Source organism: Platalea leucorodia (assembly GCF_965183815.1).
Source record: "Platalea leucorodia genome assembly, chromosome: 2".
NCBI classification, from domain to species: Eukaryota; Metazoa; Chordata; class Aves; order Pelecaniformes; family Threskiornithidae; genus Platalea; species Platalea leucorodia.
The window spans coordinates 131,475,018-131,497,491 of record NC_138824.1 but is presented as its reverse complement, the minus strand read 5'-3'; the positions used below and the strand labels follow the sequence as shown (position 1 = coordinate 131,497,491).

At 45.3% G+C, this 22,474-nt stretch overlaps 1 protein-coding gene across 1 annotated transcript in view; it reads left to right on the top strand.

The window, feature by feature from the left end:
* Positions 1–1,238: 1,238 nt before the first annotated feature.
* Positions 1,239–22,474, top strand: part of CASR (calcium sensing receptor) — a gene marked incomplete at both ends in the record, with an annotated part of 40,997 nt that continues 19,761 nt past the window's right edge. The window contains 3 exons of the mRNA XM_082337186.1: positions 1,239–1,423; positions 9,909–10,215; positions 13,571–14,452. Coding sequence (XP_082193312.1) covers positions 1,239–1,423; positions 9,909–10,215; positions 13,571–14,452 — 1,374 coding nt within the window. The remainder of the gene's footprint in view (positions 1,424–9,908; positions 10,216–13,570; positions 14,453–22,474) is intronic.

Genomic DNA, 22,474 nt, shown 5'->3' with positions numbered 1-22,474 from the left:
AAAAAGGTTCTCAACACTTGAAAACTCTTGATGACTTCAGAAATTAACTGTCCTCAGGATTAGCAACGTATGCCTAGCTTCTATTCTGAATTGGACTAACTTCAGATTTTTACTACTAGCTTTTAGACCTGTTGCAAATAGACTGAAGAGCTGTTTATTATGATTTTCTTGTGATACCTCCTCCCCTGTAGCCGTAGCCATTTTCATATGCCATAATTAAGTTAGTTCTTCATTTGGCAGGCCTGTAGATGTGCTGCAGGGAAAATGTATTGAGCACAGAGAAGCTGCAATATTTCTCATCCCCAGGATGCAGCCTTCAAAACTTGACAGCTAAGCTTGCAATGACATGATCGCTGAACCTTTCAAGCCTTCATGATTCATTATGGAGAAGTATCTTGGTTTCAAATGCTTCTCTGGAAGTCATCCTCACTTTGAATGTGAAAGAAGTCTTTCTTGTGACCTTGTTTCGTTTTTAGCGAGGATAAGTTCAAACCAGAGAATTAAGGACGAACAAGGGAAAGGAGGGGATGGACCAACACCAAAACATTATCATCGTTCTTTTCTTAAGAGAAAGGTTTGATGCTTACTGCATTCAGTGCTTCCTTATTCCCCACCTGCCCATCCAAGGCTCTCACAGTGTGCTCTGTTCATGGAGGTCTGATTGCAAGTTTTACAGGGTCTCCTGTGACCAGAGTCATGCAGAACCATAGGAAGATGGTGGGAAGACACCCACCTCAAACATGTGATAGAGAATTAGGCATCCAAGAGAATCCATGAGACTTGTTTGAGGAGGTGTGGCTGGCACCACTGGGGTGTCTGACTTCCTCTGTCAAAGTTGGCCTGTGTCCTGCGCAGGTTGTTGGGTGGGGGTGGCCACGGGGGCATGCTGAGAAGTTGATGGGACGATGCAGAACCGCCGTGGCAGCGTGGGGTCCTGGTGTGTAGCTGGGATGACTTGTCTTGTCTGTCTTTTGCAGTTCTCAGAGATGGGCTCTCCATAATGCTTTGGTTATGAAGAAAGAAGGACGGCTGAATTGTTGTTTTGCAATGGAGAAGACAGAGGGAGAAACACCAGCACTGTGGCTCCCACCCTGTTGCTTATCTCCCTGCAGACATGTGTCCCAAATCCTCCCTGTGCTGTATTAAGGAAAGGAAAAGCTTAGACATTACGACATCTGCTTTCTTACATCACCTTTTCCAATTTTGCACCCTATAACCCCCTGGTGAAAAGAGGAACAATGACTTTATATAGCTGCTGCTTGATTCTTTTGCTATTTACCTGGAACACAGCTGCCTATGGGCCAAACCAACGGGCACAGAAGAAGGGAGACATTATTCTCGGAGGATTGTTCCCCATTCATTTTGGAGTGGCTGCTAAAGACCAGGATCTAAAATCAAGACCAGAATCAGTGGAGTGTATAAGGTAAGCCACGAAAAGAAGGAAAAAAAAAGAAGTTTTGGTGAGGGAGTCTTGCCCTTTCTTGGCTGCAGGTGAAATGCTATGCACTGTGTAAATACAGGCTGTAATCTGATGGTGGTAGAGGCAATGGGAAAGTATGGTGTAAATACTGGAATAAAGCAGGTGTGTACAGGCAGGAAGTGCGTATGTTAAACAGTAACATAAGTAATACTTGGGCAGTGAAAGAGGGCAATCCTTGTATTACCCAAAGCTGCCAAAACATGAATCTGTCTGGCCATTCACAGTGGACATTTGAATAGTACCTGAAAATCAGCATTCCTAGCAGAAGGATGGAAAATAACCCATAGTGTGTCCTTAAGTTCATTTGATTACAGTCATGCATAGCAGAATAGCTTAGAAATCAAATTTTGCTGTTTTTTTTTTCCCCAGTTCTGCCTGTCATCTTCTAAGACTTTGTACAAACTGTTTAATTGCCTCAACAAGTGAATAGGTGAAAGTGAGATAGGTCACTGCTTTTGAAAAATGCCACTGAACACATAGATGTCTCTTTAGGACCTTTACAAAGTCCCAGACTTGAACTCCTTGCCCAGGCTTTCCTCACCCAAAGTCCTTTTCTTCTGCGTAAACAGTGCATATAGGTTTTGTCTTAAGTCTTTCGCAATTAAGCCTGGAGGGAGAAATGCACATGAAAACAAAGTATCTTATTATTAAAGTGTAGCCATTTTCATGATGAAACATGAGGAATTTTTGACCTTACAACCCTGCACATAACACGCATAAAGTGTGACAGAAACTGATTGCAACTGAAATGTCATATAGACAAAACAGAAGAAATTGATGTGGGATTTTGTCGTGACCATGCATGGGAAAACACTTCAGTGTTATAGGTCCTCTTCTGTAATCATACGTGAAAAATTGTATATCTGGCATTATTTGGACCTCTCATCCTACACCGGGGATCTAGTACGGTTTTGTTGCAGATGGTAATGAAGAATGGCTGACAGCATTCCTGCTGTGCTTACAGATTCCAGGTGTGGTTTCCCGCTGGGACACTGAGCAGGACACATCCATCTAGGTGATGAGATCATCCCCAGATGGTCTCATAGCGAGCACACAGAAAGAAGTGTAATTAAGCAGAGTTTCTTTTGGCTTCTTCTGTGCATGCACAAGAAAGTCATGAACTAAATGTATGTGAAATGTCCGCTTCATGGAGCAAGAAGCTCTGCCAGATTTTCAGCATTTTTTTTCTCTCTCAAATGCGGCATTTCACAAGCGGAACGCTGAAAAGCGATGGAGGTTTTCAGCCCTGTGGTCGTCCTCACCTGCTCCAGGTGGCAGGCAGGACAGCGCAGATATTTGCAAACTGAGCATAGCTTTCATTTCTGTCAGCGCTGGGTCAGCCTCGGTGACTCCCTTCACATGCTCACGTTATTAGAACGAATCACGGGAGACTGTTCCCCCACGAGTACTACAAGCGTGTGCTTGCCAAAAGATTTGTTTATGAGGTAGCACTGCAAACAACGGGCAAATCCTGAAAAGCCGGACCAGCTGTTTTAGGGACACAGTGGGAGATCCGTCTGGGTGGCATTTGATCTGCTAAAAGGCATCCTCCACCTGCAGTTTGCCTGGGTAAAATCTGTGTTCCTCTTAGCCCTGCACCGAGAGGTTGCAGGTGCAAAAGAGAGGAGTTGACTGAAGAGGCATTTGTGCCGCCTTGCCACACTCCTTCAGGGAGCTGGATAAATTGTGAGTTGATAGTATAATGCAGATGGAGAGAGAATACTTAATGAGAGGCAGAGATCTAGCTGCAAAGGTAATAGCAACTAAACAAGGGGGTGATTGGACCAGAGATGACTGGAAGCTCCTTCGTTGCACATCAGAAAATGTCCATTTCCAGGAAAGGTTTAATTCAAAAGAGATTGGGTTGGGAAGACGTTTTGAGACTGGTCATTAGGTTTTCTTGATGAAGATAATTAATCCATGGGACAGCTTATGTGCTATGGTGTTTTCCTTGTTATTGGTACATGTTAAATTGAAAGCAGATATTTTTTCCTGAAACCGTTTTTCTATTTTAAGCAGAATTAAAGTCAGAAAATTCCTCTGACTGGACTCGTACAGAGATCTCACAACACAACCATAGTGGTCCTTTTTGATTTTGGACTCCGTGGTTAGGTAGTAGCTTGGGGCAGGGTTGTGCATGCTGACTCGAAGAGCCCAATACATTCTTCAAGTCATGAGTCCTTCATATCACATTTGAGTTTCCTCAGTTCTGGGCAGGTGGCTAGTCTGGAATGAGTGAACTCATATTTTCTGGGGAGAAGGAAAAAAAAAAAAGATAGGCTCTAGTTTCTTTCCAAAGTAAAATCTCGCCAATCTTGTAGCTTCAAAAACTTTTATAGGGTGGGAAATCCACTAGAAGACCGTAAGCATGGTCCCTCATCAAACCAAAGGTGCTGCGTCTGTTCCATACCTTTGACTGCCCTTGTTGCCTTTCTCTGAGCCTTCTCCAGTGCTGCTGTATCTTTTCAAAGCTGAGGCAAATCAGTTTTTATACCCTTTTTAGATGTCTGTGTACAGCTTTTAATCTCCTTATTAGAGAATTAGGAAAATGTGTCTCATAGCACATAAGAAAATTAGAGCCAGGCTGTGTACAGCTTTTAATGTCTTTATTAGATATGAAAATGTGTCTCATATCGCGTAAGAAAATTAGAGCCAGGTCAGTGCAGGAGTATGCGGGCATCCTCTCTCTTTCCTCATACTCCTCCATTCGGCGGCAACAGCAACAAGTCATCAGATGATATGAAAAGCTCCTTGCTTTGAGACAAGAAAAGGCCTAAGGGTCCCACTGAAACCCTGTGGGTGGTTTGCCCCTGTTTCTTCTGGAGTTCAGTATCAAACAATTTAAGATAATGTGGCTTTCCTTTCTTTTGAGGACCGTTCAACCTGGTCTGTGCTGTTTGGACATCTTCCCACACATTCAGCTGTGTTCAGTGCCATACCTATGCTCCCAAACAGGGCTTCTCGAAATGGGTAGGAGAGTTTTCCCTCCACTTTTTCAGTTTTCATGCTCTTCATACTCTTGCGGCACGGCACCTTTCTCCCCAGCTCAGCATACGTACTGGCCTGAACCTACTGTGCATACCTTGCACACGATTATTTGGAAAACTATATACATAACTCAGCAGCGAAAGGAAAAGGGCGCAGTAACGATCTGTTCTCTGTTCTTTTTGTGCTGATTCTACTGAAAATTCATCTTCATGCTTTAAGCACTGAGTTGTAGAGTCCAAAGTGAAAACTTACTCATGATTTTGCCACAGCAAATGTCAGATGGAAAGTGAGAGCAATTTTCTTTCCTGTATTTTAGAAATACTCACATGGCTTACTGTTTAAGCAATCAAGTATCCTGCATTTGGTATAAATACGGCTTCTGTCTTTGTAAGCCTCAGGTGCTGTTGCAGCAGCTTTCCTTGTAACACCTGCTGATGCATATCTGATGTGTGCCGTGGAGGCAGAGGCTGAGCACGGCACAAGCAGTCCCTGACCCCCGTTCCCCGTCAGCACCCACAGGGGCCCGATTTCTCCATCCTTTCTTGATTTCAGGTAGATCAGCAGTAGCGATGGTGGCGGTACCGTTAGTATTATTGCTAGCATTGGTGCACAGATGGGTGGTACCCGTGGATCCCTCTTACTGTAATGAACTGCTTGCAGTGAGGACGTGTCTTTACTGAGCACAGTACACAGAACACATACAGTGTTGCCAGCATGGTGTCACTAGGTCATCATTTTTAACGCATATTCCCTGTATTTTGCAAATTTTGTCTATTCCCAAGGTCCCACACTGTGACGCATAGCTTTCAGGCTGCGAAGCTGTGGTGAGACCTCGTCCCCGTGTCACAGCGCAGGACTGCACAGAGCGCGGCTCGGGGACGCTTCAGCTCGCTGAGTCTGCGTGGCTGCCGGAGAGAGCAGAGAATTTTAATTCTGCCCCTTGTGGATGTCTTTGCTAATCCCACTGCAGAACTGAATGGATAACACGATATTTAAAACTTCCTCCCTGAGACCAAATTATTTTCTTTTCCTCTTTTTCTTCCACCCGTCTTCTGAATTCTAATTTTTTATTTTTTAAAATTTTCTCTAGTCTGCATAATTCCCCTTACCCATAGCCCTAACTTCTGAGGGTAGTAAGCAACTCGTTATACCTACTGACTACAGGAATCCGACAAACGACTGAAGGTCTCCCCTTTGCATAGCTTAGTAATAGCAGTGGTAGTAGCAGCAATAACATGTAATTAATGTACTGGAAATCCACAGAGGACAGAGAAATTAGTATGTGCATACAACCACTAGAGAAAGAGGAGTACTGGCGTGAGCCAAGAGGCGTATGCAGGGTTCGCCACCGTTCTTGAATAAAAGTACCTGTCGGATGTGGGAGGGTAAATGAAAGCTGCGTTTACAGCTTTCACGTTACTTTCTCCTTCTTTTCCTTCATGTTCTATTGCTTTTAGTTCAGTGCCTTGCAAGTTCTGATAAACGAAGGTCAGGAATTCACATGAGGCTGTGAATTATTCCTCTATGAAGACCAACAGGGATCAAGACTCATTTCCCTGCTGGATCCAGACAGTCTGAGTTGTTCAAACCAAACCAGACAAACAAACAAGCAAACAAACAGGGGATGGAGCTATGGGGAGCTAAAACGATGCAGTGAGCTTATGTCCCTTAATTTACATACCCTTGCTTTATAACATGGACATTTAAGCCGTCCTCAGCACCCCTTGACAGACACACCAACTAGAAAGAAACCTGCAGGAATCAGTCAGGTCCTGCGAGCTGACTGTCTAGCAAACTCGGCAGCTGCAAAGATAATCTGTCCTCTGCAGAAGTGACAATTAAAATGAGGATTTGTGGAGGAATTGCTTCTGATTTCTCTCTCCCTGTTTGTGCTCCTGCCTGGGAACAGAAAGATCAGTGGGTTGTGTCCTCTGGCAGGTGGGAGAACAGGCGTCAGAGGAGGAACATTTAAAGAACTGAGTGTAAATAAAAATTCCTATCTACACCTTTGGGCACTGAATTATTTACATTAAACTCTCATTTAGAGCTTAATGACCACTTTTCGTAGCACCAGACCTCAGAAATGTTAAAATACAAGACCACACCAAGGTATCTGTAAAGTAATATGGCAGAAAATAAGTTTTGGAGGCTGCTTATTTTCCACCAAGAAAATATCAGTGGCTATCTAAAGCTTCTGGAAATCTAATGAAAAGTTTGCTTCTGTTAGCAAAACCTTTGCAGTTTCTTCGTGGAAGTGACGGGTCAGCTTTCGGCGTGGTTGATAGACCATTGCAGCGAGTAGTCATATTCGGCACAGCAGCAGTACAGCACAGGAGGTCAGCTGGGCCAGTGTAACCTGCTGCCAGGTTCAAAGGCTGTTCTTACCCATCAGTCATGTACGCACCAAGCCAAAAGGAACCTGTCTGCAGCTCCTTGCTGGGGTCTTACAGTACAGTGGGAGAGAATTTACCCACACAATTTCCATTCACCAGGATTGAAGGCATCATGAAACCTTCCTTCATTTAGACCAGTTTAGTGGCACTGCCTTCATCTGACCATATCTGTGTTACAGTACTGATACAAGACAGTATCAGTTAACAAAATGAGACCTTGTCTGAAGCTCTATCAGGTATTAGAGAAGACGGAGCAAGGTGTGCTTGTCTCCATGCCGTCTGATCCTCTTCCCCTGATCTGCCGATGCTGCGATCAGCAGAGATGCAACTGAAGAGAACCGCAGGTCTCCTGCCCAGGCTAGTGCGAGGTAAATTATCAAAAGCATTTCGAAGACATTTTGGAGTCTCCCAGAAAACGCCCCACGCCCTCCTTCCCCTTCCAAAACAAAACCAATCCAAACTCAGGTACCTGAAGTACAGGCCTTATGCTGTAAATAAACATTCATCAGGAGCATATGTCAGAAAGGAAAATAAAAGCAATTGTGCATCATGGGCTTCAGTCTGCATCTACTGAATGAAATGGCAAACACATTCTCTGAAGCCAAGGGGAAGACAGTCCAGTTCTCACTGCTTTTGAAGATACCGCCTTGCTGCATTTAAAAAAAATTAAGCCAAATTGCTGCCAAGCAGGCAAAATAATTCCGTGTCATACTCCACCAGCGTAATTTAATGTGAGCAGGCTTAAATTTACTTTTACACATACTCAAATGTGTGAAGCTTTTCACAGTGGTATAGTGGTACCTTTGAACTTCCCAGCTTCTCAGTAGTCTTCCCTTTAAATATAGAAAATGCTTTCAGATTTTTCTCTTTTACATGAGGAGCCTGAATAGAGTTCCTTTCTTCAAATCCTATTTTCACTTTAATTAAAAATATCTGTAAACATATTTAGCTTTTTAAAAAGAAGCGTCACAGAACCCCTCCTTGCTGTCATCCCTCCCAGCGAGCATTACTGACCGCGTCGGGCAGCGTGGTGTGCCTGGCACAGCTTTTTTCTGTACGCAGCGCTCGCTGCCTATTGCACTCGGAGACTTGTCCTTTTATTTCAGAGCTCTCCCATTGCATCTCGCTCCTTCACGGTTTGGAACTAGAGCAAAAAATATTCCAAATGACCAAATTGCTTCTAACTATGTCCCTTTGGTCATAAGTTATAACTAGGATTTTTATTGGCCTCCAACTTTTTGACCTGAAGAGATTTGTACGGAAACCATGCTGTCTGGTCTTTGAGGTGCAACCTCAGAGCAGAACCTTATCTGGAAGTTGGCCAAAGATGTCTGGAGCAGGTGAAATGAAGTTGAATAAATGAAGTTTTTAAGACTTAAAGATAAACCTTAGATGTGGTATCTTTAGAACTTCTGATCCCAGATAAATCAGATAAAACTCCGAGAATGGGAGTAATGTCGCTACGTTCATTCAGCTTTAAAGAAGTCAGACATAGCTAACATCAACTTTGCAAGCAATTCATTTAATCCAACATTTAAAAAGTGTTCAGGTCGTATATCTCAGAGACTGGAAGGCTGTGATTTCATGAAGCTTATCTTTAGAAATCTTCACCTTGGTGATGGAAACATCTCTCAAAGCATTTCCAAATGGCACTTGTGAAACCTAAAATTTACCATTTCATGTAGAAGCTGTTCTTGGGCAGGCTGTTTCCCCAGGCTCTTCCAGTTCGGGGGCCTGTCAGTTTTCCCAGTGGATCTCGAGCATAACAGCTTTGACGCTTTCTCGTTTCCAGTCACAGCTCAACACAAAACAGCAAACTAAGTGCTGTCCTGCCCTATAGTGCGTTACAAGGAGGGGCAGGTTTCACTTCATGGTAGATTTTGCCATTCCAGCTGAATTACCCTAAAACGTGGCAGCTTCACAGGCACACAACCAGTTGCTTTTGCAGCTTTATGGGAAGAAACACAGTAGGTAAAACTTGAGAATAACACATATCACCGTGACTTTCTTCCTGCTGCTTTCCACGAAGAAGCTTCTCTCTTTTTTTTTGGCTAAGTCGTCACTCGCCCCGCATCAGCTTCTTTCGCTGCCAGCCCATGCGATGCTCTAAACAGGGAGTCCCAGGTCCTGCAGCACAGTCTCGCCACCGCTCCCCGGCTCTGGGTTAGCTCCCGGCACAGTTAAGAGAGAGCCAGAAAACTCAGCTGCTCCATTTTAGAGAACAGAGGAGGCTTCGAAAAACAGAGTTTCAATTTCACGGCCCAGCTCTTGACGGCATCTTCTGAGCTCAAGTCTAAAGCAAATGTATGACAGCACTATAATAAAAACGTATTCCTTTAGTGAAAACACTGAAGTACCTAATTAACAAGTTAGGAAGCTAGGATTTACATTGATAGCATGTCTCTGGTCTCTGGTATAAACAGGCTGACTGTGCCCTCTCTCACAGAGTGCGGTGTGAGGCCAGATTTCCCCGAGCGGAGCTGGCAGGCGCCTTGGCATCCTCTGCCTGCCTAAAGCCGCGGGGAGCCGGCACACCGCGTATCCCCGAGCCCGAGTCCCCGACAGCATCGCGCTCAGCGCAGGCTTTGCAGACACTGCCATCTGCATTCAGAAACATGTCAGAGGAGCCTGGGAGGAAAGCTGGTAGGTGTAGCTTTGTGTCAGAGCATTTGCTCAGGAATCACCAGACCCAGGCTGAGGGTACTGAGCAGGAGGGACCGGTCAGAGCCAACACCCCAGGCATGCCCTCTTTTAACTTTCCCAGACTTCAGAGGACTTAGAAAAGTTCACTTCATCCTCACGACCTCTGAAATGAGCTCCCAAACTGAAGAGCTGGAAACCAGAACAAAACCTTGGAGCACGCCTCTTCTGTAACCACTGAATGCAAAAGCAAAACTTCCCAAATTTAGTAGGATGCAAGAAGTCGCATAAGTTGCTTTTGCCTTTTGTATCTAGAATTCTTCGCTCTCTCTTTGTCTCAGTCCTGGTCTCCTCTCCTCTGTTTCCCTCCTCCTCACTCTATCTTATTTTTATTTTTGCTTCCCCAGGTATAATTTCCGAGGCTTCCGCTGGCTCCAGGCTATGATCTTTGCCATAGAAGAAATAAACAGTAGCCCAACTCTCCTTCCCAACATGACCCTAGGATACAGGATATTTGACACTTGCAATACAGTCTCTAAAGCCCTCGAGGCCACGCTGAGTTTTGTGGCCCAGAACAAGATAGACTCCTTGAACCTGGACGAATTCTGCAACTGCTCAGAACATATCCCTTCCACCATTGCAGTCGTGGGAGCAACCGGCTCTGGCATCTCGACCGCCGTGGCCAATCTGCTGGGACTCTTTTACATACCTCAGGTACGCTTTCACTTCTCTTGTTTAGGTATGGCTGGGAGAATTGCTGTTTGGAGGGGATCTTTAAGTACATTATAGAACCAGGACAGGGAACTGCACCGCTGCCGTACGGGCTCCATCTCTGTTTCAGACAAAGGAAGGTTTAGAAATGAAATGGCCCTGGCTGTACGAATACATCCTTGGAGGGCTGAGGGGCAACACAACGATGAGAAGCACTGCCTTTTGAAGTGGGACATCAATTTACGTGAAAGAAAGCAGTCTAATTCCCTCCAAACGTAGCATGTCAAATCAAACCAAATTTTTTTTTTTTTAATCAGAGATACAAGTCTTCAGGCTCACATTTGCCAGAAATATATTTGGGCCAGTACAGGCATGTGCAGTGGCTATGCCAGCTTCTCCGTCCCACTCTCTGCCAATGTGTCCTAACTGCACACCAGAAGGTCTCAAGGGGAGTTCAGCCTCCACGGCTTGTTGTATCTTTGCCATTTCCCATAGAACCTCAAAGAAAGAAACAATACAAAATGTGGGGGTTTTCTTACAGTAGAAATATGTCTTGCTAGCAATTTGCAATCCCCAAACACAAAGGCTACCAAGCAGGCAGTAACAACATTCGGCCAAGAGCAACTTAGTCTAGGAGGACTAGAGTCCTCTAGAGTGGTTTAGTCTGTGAACATGGGTAATTTAGGTCAGTCGCAGGCAGTTGCCAGCCTTGACAGATTATTTGTGATGTTGCTTCACCGTAGTCATGCCCAGCTCCCACAGAGCCCACTTAAGGCAGAGCTCGCTCATTGCCAGCTACTCTTAGGTATCTCAGCATCTCTCATCATTCAAGTAGGTGATCTGTAGAGTTGTTGCTTCTGATGATCAGGTGCTGAAAAGGTTTCTTCTGGGCTGACCTGCCTTTCTTTTGTCCTAGGGCCTCCAAAACAGGGTTTGTGAGAGCATGTAGATGTGCCCTGCCTTGTCCTGGGGTCATCTGCGTGGTGGTATAGTTGTGCCAGCTCCTGTGTCGCAGTATCCTTCTTGCTGTCTGCTGACTCCACGGGGGCCAGTGCTGGCATCCATGGTCCCATCCTTTTGTTTAACAGCCTTGCTGCTCTGCCGAGACCCTAAGCAAAGTATGAGGCTGGCGTATTATAGCTTAATGTTGTTACTCTTGATTTTAGATTTCCACACTGAAGACAACTGTGGAAAAAGTGCTTGGCCTTATCCATTTATGTGTTGCCTTGTATAGCCTAACATTTCCAATTCCTCTTCTAAAATGAATACAGGTGCCAGAGCTCACAGGAGTCCTTGTAACAAGATTGTCTCACACCGCACTCTCAGTCTGTCCTGAGAGGATATATCTTTATTTCAGCCAGGGCTCCAATTCCCATCTGCACCACAAATGAAGAAGGAAGGATTCTTGTCTGCCCGGTGCACAGTAATATATCTTGTCCAGTTAATGTTATCAGCCTGACTCTCTCCCAGGAGTCTGAAAAAAATAGACATTCAGTCTCTGAGCAGGGCAAGAATGGTTTAAGCTGAGACCAATATAGGCTATCTAGGTATTGCCCAGAGTAGCATGGGAAGGTGGCGTGTAATAAACCCTGTGATGGCATTTTAAGGCATACTCTTAGTTTACACATCGCGTTACCAGGTGAACAAGGGCATCTGGGTGGGTTGGACTGAACAGAAGAGATGTTGGCAGTTCTCAGACTTTCCCTTTGAACGGGGGACGGCGTTTGTGGTACGAGGCAGTAGTCTTATCTAGAGGCTGCTGAAGTGGGTAGATGTCAGGAGGTTGGTTCTGGAACGAAGTCTCAGCCAGGTGGGTGAAGTGTGACAACTGAAAGTTGTGTGAAGAAAGTGTGACAACTGAAAGCAGGCTTTTAAACTGGGAGCTGTTGGGCAGCATTAGAATACGCATTATCGCTGCCATTTATAGCAAGGCCATTAGCAAATCCATGCTTAATAGACCCTGCATTTCAGTACAAGTTGGAGGTATATTTTACAATTAATGTAAAGCTCATTACTCATTCCGTTGACATAGAAACTGAAAATGTTATGGCTCCAGTTCTGTTTCTCAGTATCTCACTTCACTGTACCCTTACAGCACATGTGGGAGTGGGGTACCATGCCTGTACCCCCTGGCACTAGGTTTTAGGAGATGAGGGTAGCACTGGGCAGGAGCCTGTCCAGGGGAGAGTACAGCTCTGTGCAAGGAGGATTTGCTCCTGTGGCCCTTAAAACTGCACTAGGACACCTCTTCTTCTTTCTTGCAGAAACGTTAAATGCCAGAGTTTAAGGAGGAGTTAAGGTTTTCCCTAAATTTCCACTTTGTACAAAATGAGCTGTTTATAGAAGACTCTTTCAAAGTGAGAGTCAGTCCTAAAGAGTTCAGATACCAATCTCAAAATGCAAAGATAAGTGAGTTTTAAAAGTTCTCGAGATCTTTAACCTATTCTCTCCTGGGTTTTATGGTTTTCTTCCTACTTGTAGAAAATCCAAATTATATCTTAAGAGCATGTGGCACTTGTTCTGATTAGGAAAAAAAAATATTTCTCGATAGCTTTAGGAAAGGAAATCAAATCCCATTTTTACAGTAAAACATGGTGGCTCGTGGAGCGTGGAATGGCTACTGGCTTCTTTGCTGATTCTGGCCAGCAGTCAGGAAATATGGCTAAGGTAGTATTGACCGGCATTACCTTAACACTCCGCAGGGTCAAGGCAACCGATATACATCACATGCTTCTTACTTCAACTGGCAGGGATTGTATATAACATGCGTATGGTGCCTGATGGAGCCTGTTTAAGGATGGGGACAGAGGTGAGAGGCAAGAAGAGAGAGGCCGTGCTCTTCAGAGAAGGTCCGGGATGGCAATACCAGCCTGCTGTCTCATGTCTGGTTCAGAACAGAGGAAACCTGCATTTTGTCTGAATTATGTGCATTGCCCTCGTTTATCTAAAAGATACATTCTTCTTGTTTCTGGATTTGGCAGGAAGGGCAGCGAGGTGCGTGTAGGCCACCCGTGGCTCACCTCTTTGCCGTTCCTCCAAGCTAGTGTCAGTGTCTCTCTCCCTGAGATCCGTGAACTTACAGGTGGACATGAGCTCGCTCCAGTCTCTCGGGTCCAAGCCGCTACTCCTGTATGTGTGCCTCTGTAAGACAGTCACAGCTACAAGAACGTACAGACTCTCAGAGTGGATTGTGTGCCACCACGGGCTAAGAGTACGTGGCTGCCAGTGTGGTGCTCAGCTCTCTCTTCATCCCAGCCGAGGTTACACAGGTTGACGGTGATGCTAGATAAATGTAGGCAATTTATTCCCAGGCAGTTCACTTCATGGTGTGTTTTGCTTGTTCACTGTGCTCTCACAGGTCAGCTATGCCTCATCCAGTCGTCTCTTGAGCAACAAGAACCAGTTCAAGTCCTTCCTCCGCACGATCCCCAATGACGAGCATCAGGCCACGGCGATGGCAGACATCATCGAGTACTTTCGCTGGAACTGGGTCGGAACAATTGCAGCCGATGATGACTATGGCCGGCCAGGGATTGAAAAGTTTCGGGAGGAGGCAGAGGAGAGAGATATCTGCATTGATTTTAGCGAGCTCATCTCCCAGTACTCGGACGAAGAGGAGATCCAGCAGGTGGTGGAGGTCATCCAGAACTCCACAGCAAGGGTGATCGTTGTTTTCTCCAGTGGCCCGGACCTGGAGCCCCTCATCAAAGAGATCGTCAGGCGAAACATCACCGGCAAGATCTGGCTGGCGAGCGAGGCCTGGGCCAGCTCTTCCCTGATAGCCATGCCGGAGTTCTTCCGCGTCATCGGCAGCACCATTGGGTTTGCACTGAAGGCAGGACAGATCCCAGGCTTTCGTGAATTCCTGCAGAAGGTGCATCCCAAGAAGTCCACCAACAACGGCTTTGCCAAGGAGTTCTGGGAGGAGACGTTTAACTGCTATCTCCCCGATGGGTCCAAAAATTCTCCAGCTTCAACTTCCTTCCACAAGGGCCATGAAGAGGGACTGGGAGCTGGAAATGGAACGGCTGCCTTCCGACCTCCGTGCACAGGGGATGAGAACATCACCAGTGTGGAGACACCATACATGGACTACACGCACTTGCGGATATCCTATAACGTGTATTTGGCAGTATATTCTATTGCCCATGCCTTGCAGGATATATATACCTGTACCCCTGGGAAAGGACTCTTCACTAATGGATCCTGCGCGGACATTAAGAAGGTTGAGGCATGGCAGGTAAGTCCTTCATTCGTGTGCCTGTGCAATATACCTGCAGAAAAAAAGACAAGCTGTCCCGGCGCTTTTAGGGTGCCTCTCATAATCGTGGGTCTCAGACACAGCATAAGGCTCCTGGGATGTAGCCTGTCATTGCGTGCAAGTTGGGTGCGTGCTCCCACCCCACAGGGAACGTAAGGTAAGTTGTGTTAGGTTTGCCTACAGTGAAAGGGGCTTAAACTAAGTTAAATTTTCTCGCATTTGCTATGGGCCAAAAGTGCACACACAGACAATTACCACAGCCTGGCTGACGCAAGGTAACTTGATCATATATTGAGCCCTTACATAAACAAGAGGGCCTGGAGAGAGCACATGAACAAGGAAAACAGTTTTTAGAGTTCATTTTCTTTGGCAAGCTCTATGTCTTTTGCAATCCCACAGCAATTTTCCATACAGGCCGTATTTTTTTTCCACAGTTTCAAGCTTATATAGGATCAAACTAAAGCAGGTTGAGTAATGAAGGAAAATAGTGTGTGGATGTTGGGCAAATAGTAGATAGCTGCTTTGATTTGGCAGTGATATTTGTGAACTGATAAAATGATACTATCGACTTAGTCACATTTACCCATTCATTCGATGCGTTCTGCCCACCAGTGTATGGATGGTTTTCTGGCATTTTGTCTTCTGATCCTTTATGAATACTCTATACCTTACCATACGCTTGATTGTGCTATCCGATGTGATATTCAGTATGAGTTTTTAACATCTGCTGCATTCTTAAATAACAGAATTAGCTTGTAAGGCTATATCAAATGAAGATATGCCAAATATGTAGCAAATTCTGTTTGCCTCGTTTCTGGTCATCACAGAAAACTTGGGCCCAAACGCAGCCGAAATCAGAACAACAGGGATGACTCTAAGGAGGACCACATCCCCGTTTGCATGTGTAATTTCCTCTATTTGGGATAGTCAAACCAAAATAAAGGCTATCGGTGCCACAAACTTTGCAGATGTTGGGTCAGCGTTCGCATGTGGGAACTGCAGTTTGGTTCCTGTCTAGTCTCAGGCAACTCAAAAACATCAGTCAGATCAAAGTAAAAGGCTTTGTCTTGGCATTTATGGGAGACCTGCATTGCTCTAGGTACCTGATTTGGGTTTACTGAAACCACTTTACTCGGAGTTGATGAGTGCAGGGTTTGACCCTGGTTTAGGGGAATCCTGCGATTGCTGGCTCTCTCTGAGGTTTCTGTCTTTCAAAGCTATTCTGCTTTTCAGGAGCATACTGGCAGAAGTGGGCAAGTCGCAGACAGATTTAGCTTTCACTGTGTCAGTAAAAATGATCCAGAATAAATATATTTTTAATTCGTTCCCTTATGCCTTGTCAACTTGGAAAGTAAAGCAGGATATTCATACCACAGCTAAGTAAAATAACGTGGTGTTTGTTGAGGATTCCACAATTGGGAAGAATGTCCTCTCATTTCTGTGTTGCTTGTCTGGTGCTGAAAGATGCTGGCTGCATCCAAATGGAAAGCATCCTGCTGATCTAGGCTTTTGGGTATGCATACTTGCCTTAAGGGAGGGAATCGGCGTCAAGAAAGAGTACGTGGGGGATAACAGGACTGGGTAGGGATATCGGGTGCTACAAAGGAGCAGGCTGTATTTGAAATCGCCACCATGATGTGGTGTTGGCTGTCAAGCGTATTCGATATTTGTGCATTTTTTCACTTCGTTTCAAAAGCAAACACATGAATAGCAGGTAAATGCCAAATTTGTGTGCACACCTACTTCAAACCAGGCATTGCGGCTCATTACCCCGGGGAAGCTTTCCTCAGCCCCGGGGGTAATGAGTTCACCTCACAAACGTGCATCCCCCAGCCTCTCCAGAGAGCGGTTTTCTGACAACCTGCACTAAAATCAGTCTCCTTTGCAGCAGTGCTTCTGCCGGTGGTCGGCGCCTGTCCCCTCCTCTCACAGCCGGCTCCAGGGTTTCTTGAGACGAAGCAACCTGAGGGAGCGAGGATGGTGTTAGGAAGGCTGGGACGGGAGGCAGCAGCCGCTGACGGTGTCTGCAGTCGCTGGCCAGGTGGTGCGTGGGACAGATAAGGGGAACCCGGTGAACTCGTAGCTCAATTAACCTGAGCTCCTGTCCAGAGCAGCCCTTGGGGTGGCGGCTGGGGAGGATAAATGGTGTGTTCCACAATTCGATTATGGACCATTTAATTTTGTTGCTTTTCAGTGGCGTTATCCCATTAACACGTATCATTTATCCGTTATCTGCTAATTGTTAATTTTATGTACTCAGAATATAAACCTTTTTGGAGCAACTGGTTTATATAATTTGTGGAGGGTGCTTGTGTGGGTCTGTATATGAAAATAACATTTTTACCTCAGCGACCAGTTCGTTTGAACTGGACAGCAGGAAGCCTAGCACAGAATTACTCTGACTTGGTTAAATTGGGTGCAATTCTCCTCTGAAGAATTTACCATCTACTGTTTGAGAAAGCTCCAAGTATGTTTCAGCATGGGGAGCCCGCGACTTTTCTGTGTCTCCCAAGCTGAAATATCAAATATTAACAGCTTTCTTCTCTACTTATTTATAGCTACTTGTTTAAGAAGCTGCTTACTCATTTTCTCCGCCTGAGTCGGTGGTCTGTGACAGACCCCGTCCATAAACCCAGTCTCGCTTCCTTGCGTTTTACCGAGGCCTCTGAAGCTGGCAGCGGGCCCCTCCGCTGGGGACGGGACGGGTCAGCCCGCGCTCGCCGGCGGCCGCAGCGCGCGGGGAGATGCGGGCGCAGGCAGAGCCGGTGAGCAGGCAGGGCAGCTGCCAGGCAGGAGCTGCGCCGCTCGCCCCACGCACGGACCTGCCCGCGGCGTTCAGGGTCCTCTGTCTGAAAATGGGAAAACTTGCGCTTCTGTACTCTACAGAAAGTTACAGACTTTAATAGGATGTCTGTGCTGCCCTTATTCTGAGCCGTATATACGCCTGCAACTGTCGTATTTTAAGAACCTACCCTGCTGCAAGGCAGAAGATAACCCGGGTGCATGCCTTTGCAAGATGCCTGCAAAGAGCAGACAGCATTCTCTGCGCGTGCCATCGCTGTGTCCTGCACCATGTGGATCAAGATCAGGTTAATTACTTCTTTTTGCAGCGCGTTGTTCAGGTAACAAAAAGGTGCAGGGCAATTCGGAACAGAAGGTACAAGCAATTTCTGTCACGTTTGGAAAAGGCAAAATTTGACACAAAGCACTAAGCATTAAAGTGCGTGACTGCGAATAGTACAACAGAAAGAATCCTCTTGAAGGACTCCATCGCCGCTGATGATCAGATGCCCGCTCTCTTTTGCTGGTAGGCTGTGACTGTTTTAGGAGACGGCGTTGAGCAGGGCTAATTCTGTGTGTTGCTCTGCTTCGTGGAGTGGCCTCCCCCAAATGCAGGCTCTCCTATAAGCTATAGAATAGCAGTGGGAAGGTGTGGCAAGAGGTGGGACGTGGGCTCAGGACCCCTGTGTGGATGCTGCCTCTTTGTCAAGATTCCCTGCATCTTTGGCCTGTTTCTCCATAACAGCTCAAACAGTCTGCTTTTGAAGTCCTTTTTCCTTAATATCTTCCTTGATAAGACTTCCCAGGTCCCTCAAGTTCCTTCATTTTCTTGGTCTCTGCTCACGTGGCTGTTCCCACGGTCGCTTCGAACAGCAAGTCCCTCTCTTCTTTTTTCAGTCCCCCTCTGAGCAAAGATTTAGAACCCTTTGGGGCATTTCTAGGAGCCTCTCTGGTGTCTCTCTCATTTCAAACAGTGGGTGGTCCTGCAAAAAATAAGAGGAAAACGAGTAAGGGATCCTAGTCTGTCCTTCAGAGCAAATATTTATTACTTCGTATTCTTTCTGTGTGAGAAGAGGAAAGACCTGTCTTCCTCCGACATAGTTCACCCCGTGTTTCTGCCCGTTCGTTTGGCCGCTGACGGGCCTCTCTCTCTGTCTCACAGTAAAAGCACTGTGAATAAATGGGGAAGGTGGGCTCCTGGGGATTTGAGAAGGCAAAAGTGTGCAGTCGCAGGGTCGTGGAGCAGAGCATCCTTAGGTGGACTCCCGCACAGTCGTCAAGTTGTGGTTACACTGGAGGCTGTGAACTTTGGCGGGTTCGTGAGTGAAAAATGAGATAGGCATCAAGGCAAAGCAGGCTGCACAGGCTGAAAAATGCGCTGTCCTAAAGATGGGCAGGTTAAAGACATGCTCATGTAAATTATCCTATGCCTAGAAATCTGTTTGACCTCAGACTTAGGGAAAAGCTGCCATATGCTGTTCCACAAAATACAAGCAAATACAAATCGGCATCACCTAGCAACACCTCAAGTCTTTTATTACACCCGTGTACCTCCCAGCAAACAGTTCCTTCCTCTGTGCCGGTGATAACACATTATGAAGAGGTAAAAATGGATTGGTGCCCTCTCCAGCTTTGCATTTAGGTATGTCTGGCTGGCTGGAAATTGATTCTGCAAGGCTTTAAAGAAGTGAATGATGCCTTAGATGACACACATCTCTCCAGACCTTTGAGCCTAAGGGCTTATCTAATCAATTTTGTGTCTGTTGAACTGCATAGGCCTGTCTGAACAATTAAAATGGTGTATGGAAAACAGCTGCTTTGTGGTACAGAGAGTGAAACAGTATCAGAACAGGTATTAACTGAGGCCGGTGCGAAAATGAGTCGTTTGGGAAGAATTGCAATGGAGGCGGAGGAAGGTGCTCAGTATCAGGCAGCTGCAAAACCTCACCTAGTCTGCCTTACAAATGCACTGGAGATCTGTTTGTCATGAACGGAAAGCAAACATTTCACCAGGGTGCCTTTGTTGTGGGAGGCCAAATTGAGAGGCAGACAGTTTGAGCCGCGCGCAGAAATGCGTGGGTCGATAGAGCAAACACAGCTATTTCCCCACAAGGGCAATAACAGATGATTGCTTATTCATCAGTTTGGAGATAACAGCTTGCTGTCAGCTGAGAACATCACTTGTGAGCTCTTCAACTAAGCAGACAATAAATGGAGTATTATTTAGATGTCCCTGCAACTAAAAGGAGACTTAACTGGACCTTACTCAAGGGGGGTCAGGCCTGCAGCGTCACCAGTAGAAAATGCACAGGGAAACCATCGCCCCATCGGGGTTGCTAGAAGGCGGCTGAACGAACTGCACGCAGCAAATACGCAACCTCTACGTCGTGAAGTAAGGAGTTGCGGTTATTAATTACTTGGTGGAGAACGGCTGAGATTCTTCTGAATCGGGGTAGTACACACTGCCTGATGACAAAAAATGCGGTGTTCCTGCCCACCCCCAAACATGCTGAATTTTTCATAAAAGTGATTTTTAAGATAGTCACTTATATGCTGTGTTACAACAAAAGCTGTATTTGAAAAGAAGCGTTTTCTAATATTTATGAAGCTCATTTGTACCTTTGTCACTTGGGGAAAAGAAATCAGTTTTTCAGCCTATATTGGGCCTGGGAATTTTAGGGAAGGCTCCACGAGATGCTCATATACTGTCTCTGTCTGTAGCGACTTCAGATAATAATTATCCCTTGAATTACCAAGACATCAGTATCTTCTGCTAAGACACAGCATGTCTGTTACACAAAAGGATGTAAAGTTTCTTCTAGGACTGACCTTGCCTGATGCTACTCACAAATGGAGCTGGTGACAAAGGGCACCTTGAGCATCCCCTAAAGGCCCTCAGAAAGGGAGGCGAGGAAACAAGTGGATTTATCAAAAATTCAGTTTCATGGTATAATCATTCCTCTGACTTGGCTGATTTCCATTTATCCCAAGGTAGGGTTGAAGCTAACTTCAAAGGCATGATAAACATAGCATAGTTCCTTATTTCTTCTCTTTCTGGGTGGTCAGCCATCTTCACAGATGCTTTACTAACCAGCCACATAGTTTTATCCCCAAAGTGAACTTTCCCGCTCTACGAAGGACTGGTGTTGCTTCACACAGTGGGTGAAGTTTGGAGGAAGGAGAACAAATGACCTTTATGGCATATCAAGGGCCCTTTTGCCTTGTAGAATCGAAAGAGCGATCTCCCCACTGGAGCAGAAGTAATACTTTGCTCAGAAAGGACTTCTACCTGTGTCTCTAGGAGGAATTACATGAAGGTTATTTAGGAACGGTAAAAATCAAAGCCTTGACAAGAGATTTCTTTGTGGGCCGAGACTTATATCGATAAAGGAAATGGAAAAACCAGTCTTAAGCTAGTAGCCAAGTGGAACGTGCCCAAACGCAGTGAATCCACTGGGACTTCAGCTGACCACTGATGGGACCTGTGACTGAACAGATGCCCCGTCTAAATGTCGGAAATGGTTTTGTGAGTTCAGTCAACTCAGTGTGAATACTGGAAACTTTAGGACTATTTTTTTTTCTTTTTTTTTAAATGGATAGTGGTTCTTGAATAGATTATAAATAACCATAGAACTCAGGTTTGACGAATGGCCATTGTTTTGTTAAAAGAAATGATGCCAAGTATGCACTATCAGTTGGTTGTCATTCTAACAGAGAGAGGCAACTTACTCAAGCACTGAAGTAATTAATATTATGGTTCCAAACAAGAAAGAATTTACAGTGAAAAGCTGTGACTTCCTCCTGGCCTAGAGACAGGCACAAGTCTTCAGATCGGTATCGGCAGCGTTCTGTGCAGGACGCAGCTTCAGGCCTTGTTGGGACTTTGGAGAGACTGATCCATAAAGGGCTGTTAGGAGAAAGCGACAGCAAGTGGGTGCGGAGGGACACATGTACAGACTCGTTCTCTGCACAGCTGGCTAGAGACAGCATTAAACACCTCCCGGAAAAGGCATTTCAGTCAGATTTTGATTAGGCTAGGCATTGTATGTGAATTATGCTACTTGAAAACACTGAACTTACAGGATAACCATTGGCTCTATTATTCATGTTAATAATTGGACAATTCATTATATATTATTTAGTATTAAATTTAGACTTAAATTAATAAAAAGAGCCCTATCTTAGGCTTTTAGATACTTCACCGTAACAGTTATTGTGCAGTATGATGACACCCCGAGAGCGTTAAAACATCGTTTCCTCAGTCAGGACTTCTGCCAATAGATTCTGCACCGTTAGTACGCACAACGCCCTGGGCCATTGTACCCACTGGATTTCTTCGTATTGTACTTGTTAACAGTGAAAAACAAAGCAGCTATGGCATCAAGGCTAGACTAGGTGGCCATGGTGGTTCTTTCCTATCACGGCTCTAGGTAAAGCCAGCAGCGTACAGAGTACAGTACAAAATACCATCTGACAGCACTGACAGCTCTCACTGTACCTGTACCATTGCCTCCGTCTGTCCAGAGACCATCTCTCTCCACAAAACCTCAATAGTAACCTAAAAACTGTTCAAATGGAGTCACTTCCCATGCAGTTTGAAATCCTTTGTATAATAAACTATGTACATGTACGCCCCACGTTCAGGAAAGTAATCATGATCCGTCTAAGGGATGCTTCACGTTGGAGGTAAAGCCTAGGTATTTCACTTCTGAAGGGCTGTGCTTGCCAGTCAAACTAGTGTTTAGCAAGATTTATTTTCCCCAAAGACATGCTGACTAGCAGACCTTTTTTTTATTAGTATGATCCATGGCAGGTCACATCTCTTGTCACAGATCGTGTCTTTTTTCTAGTTGGGATTTAACTGACCTTTAGTTTCATTGGTCCTTACTTGGCCTTGCTCTATTAGATTTAAAAGTCCAGATGAAGTACTCATCACTTTTCTCAATATGGTATTTATGCAGATTGATCAAATTATTCCTTGGTCTTATCTTGATAATTTAAACAGAGTGGGTTTTAGTCATAAGATTTCTTTTCTGCTCTATTTCTGTATCTTGTCCATTTACTCATCCTTCTTTTTGGTATGTATTCAGTATTGCTCTAACAGCCTCAGCACAGCCAGACAGCGAAAAAAATCCCACGTTTACATATTCCTATTACCTTGCCATTTATTTGTGCACAAGTTACATCAGCTGCCCGTGCCGCAGCATGCCACGGAAAGGT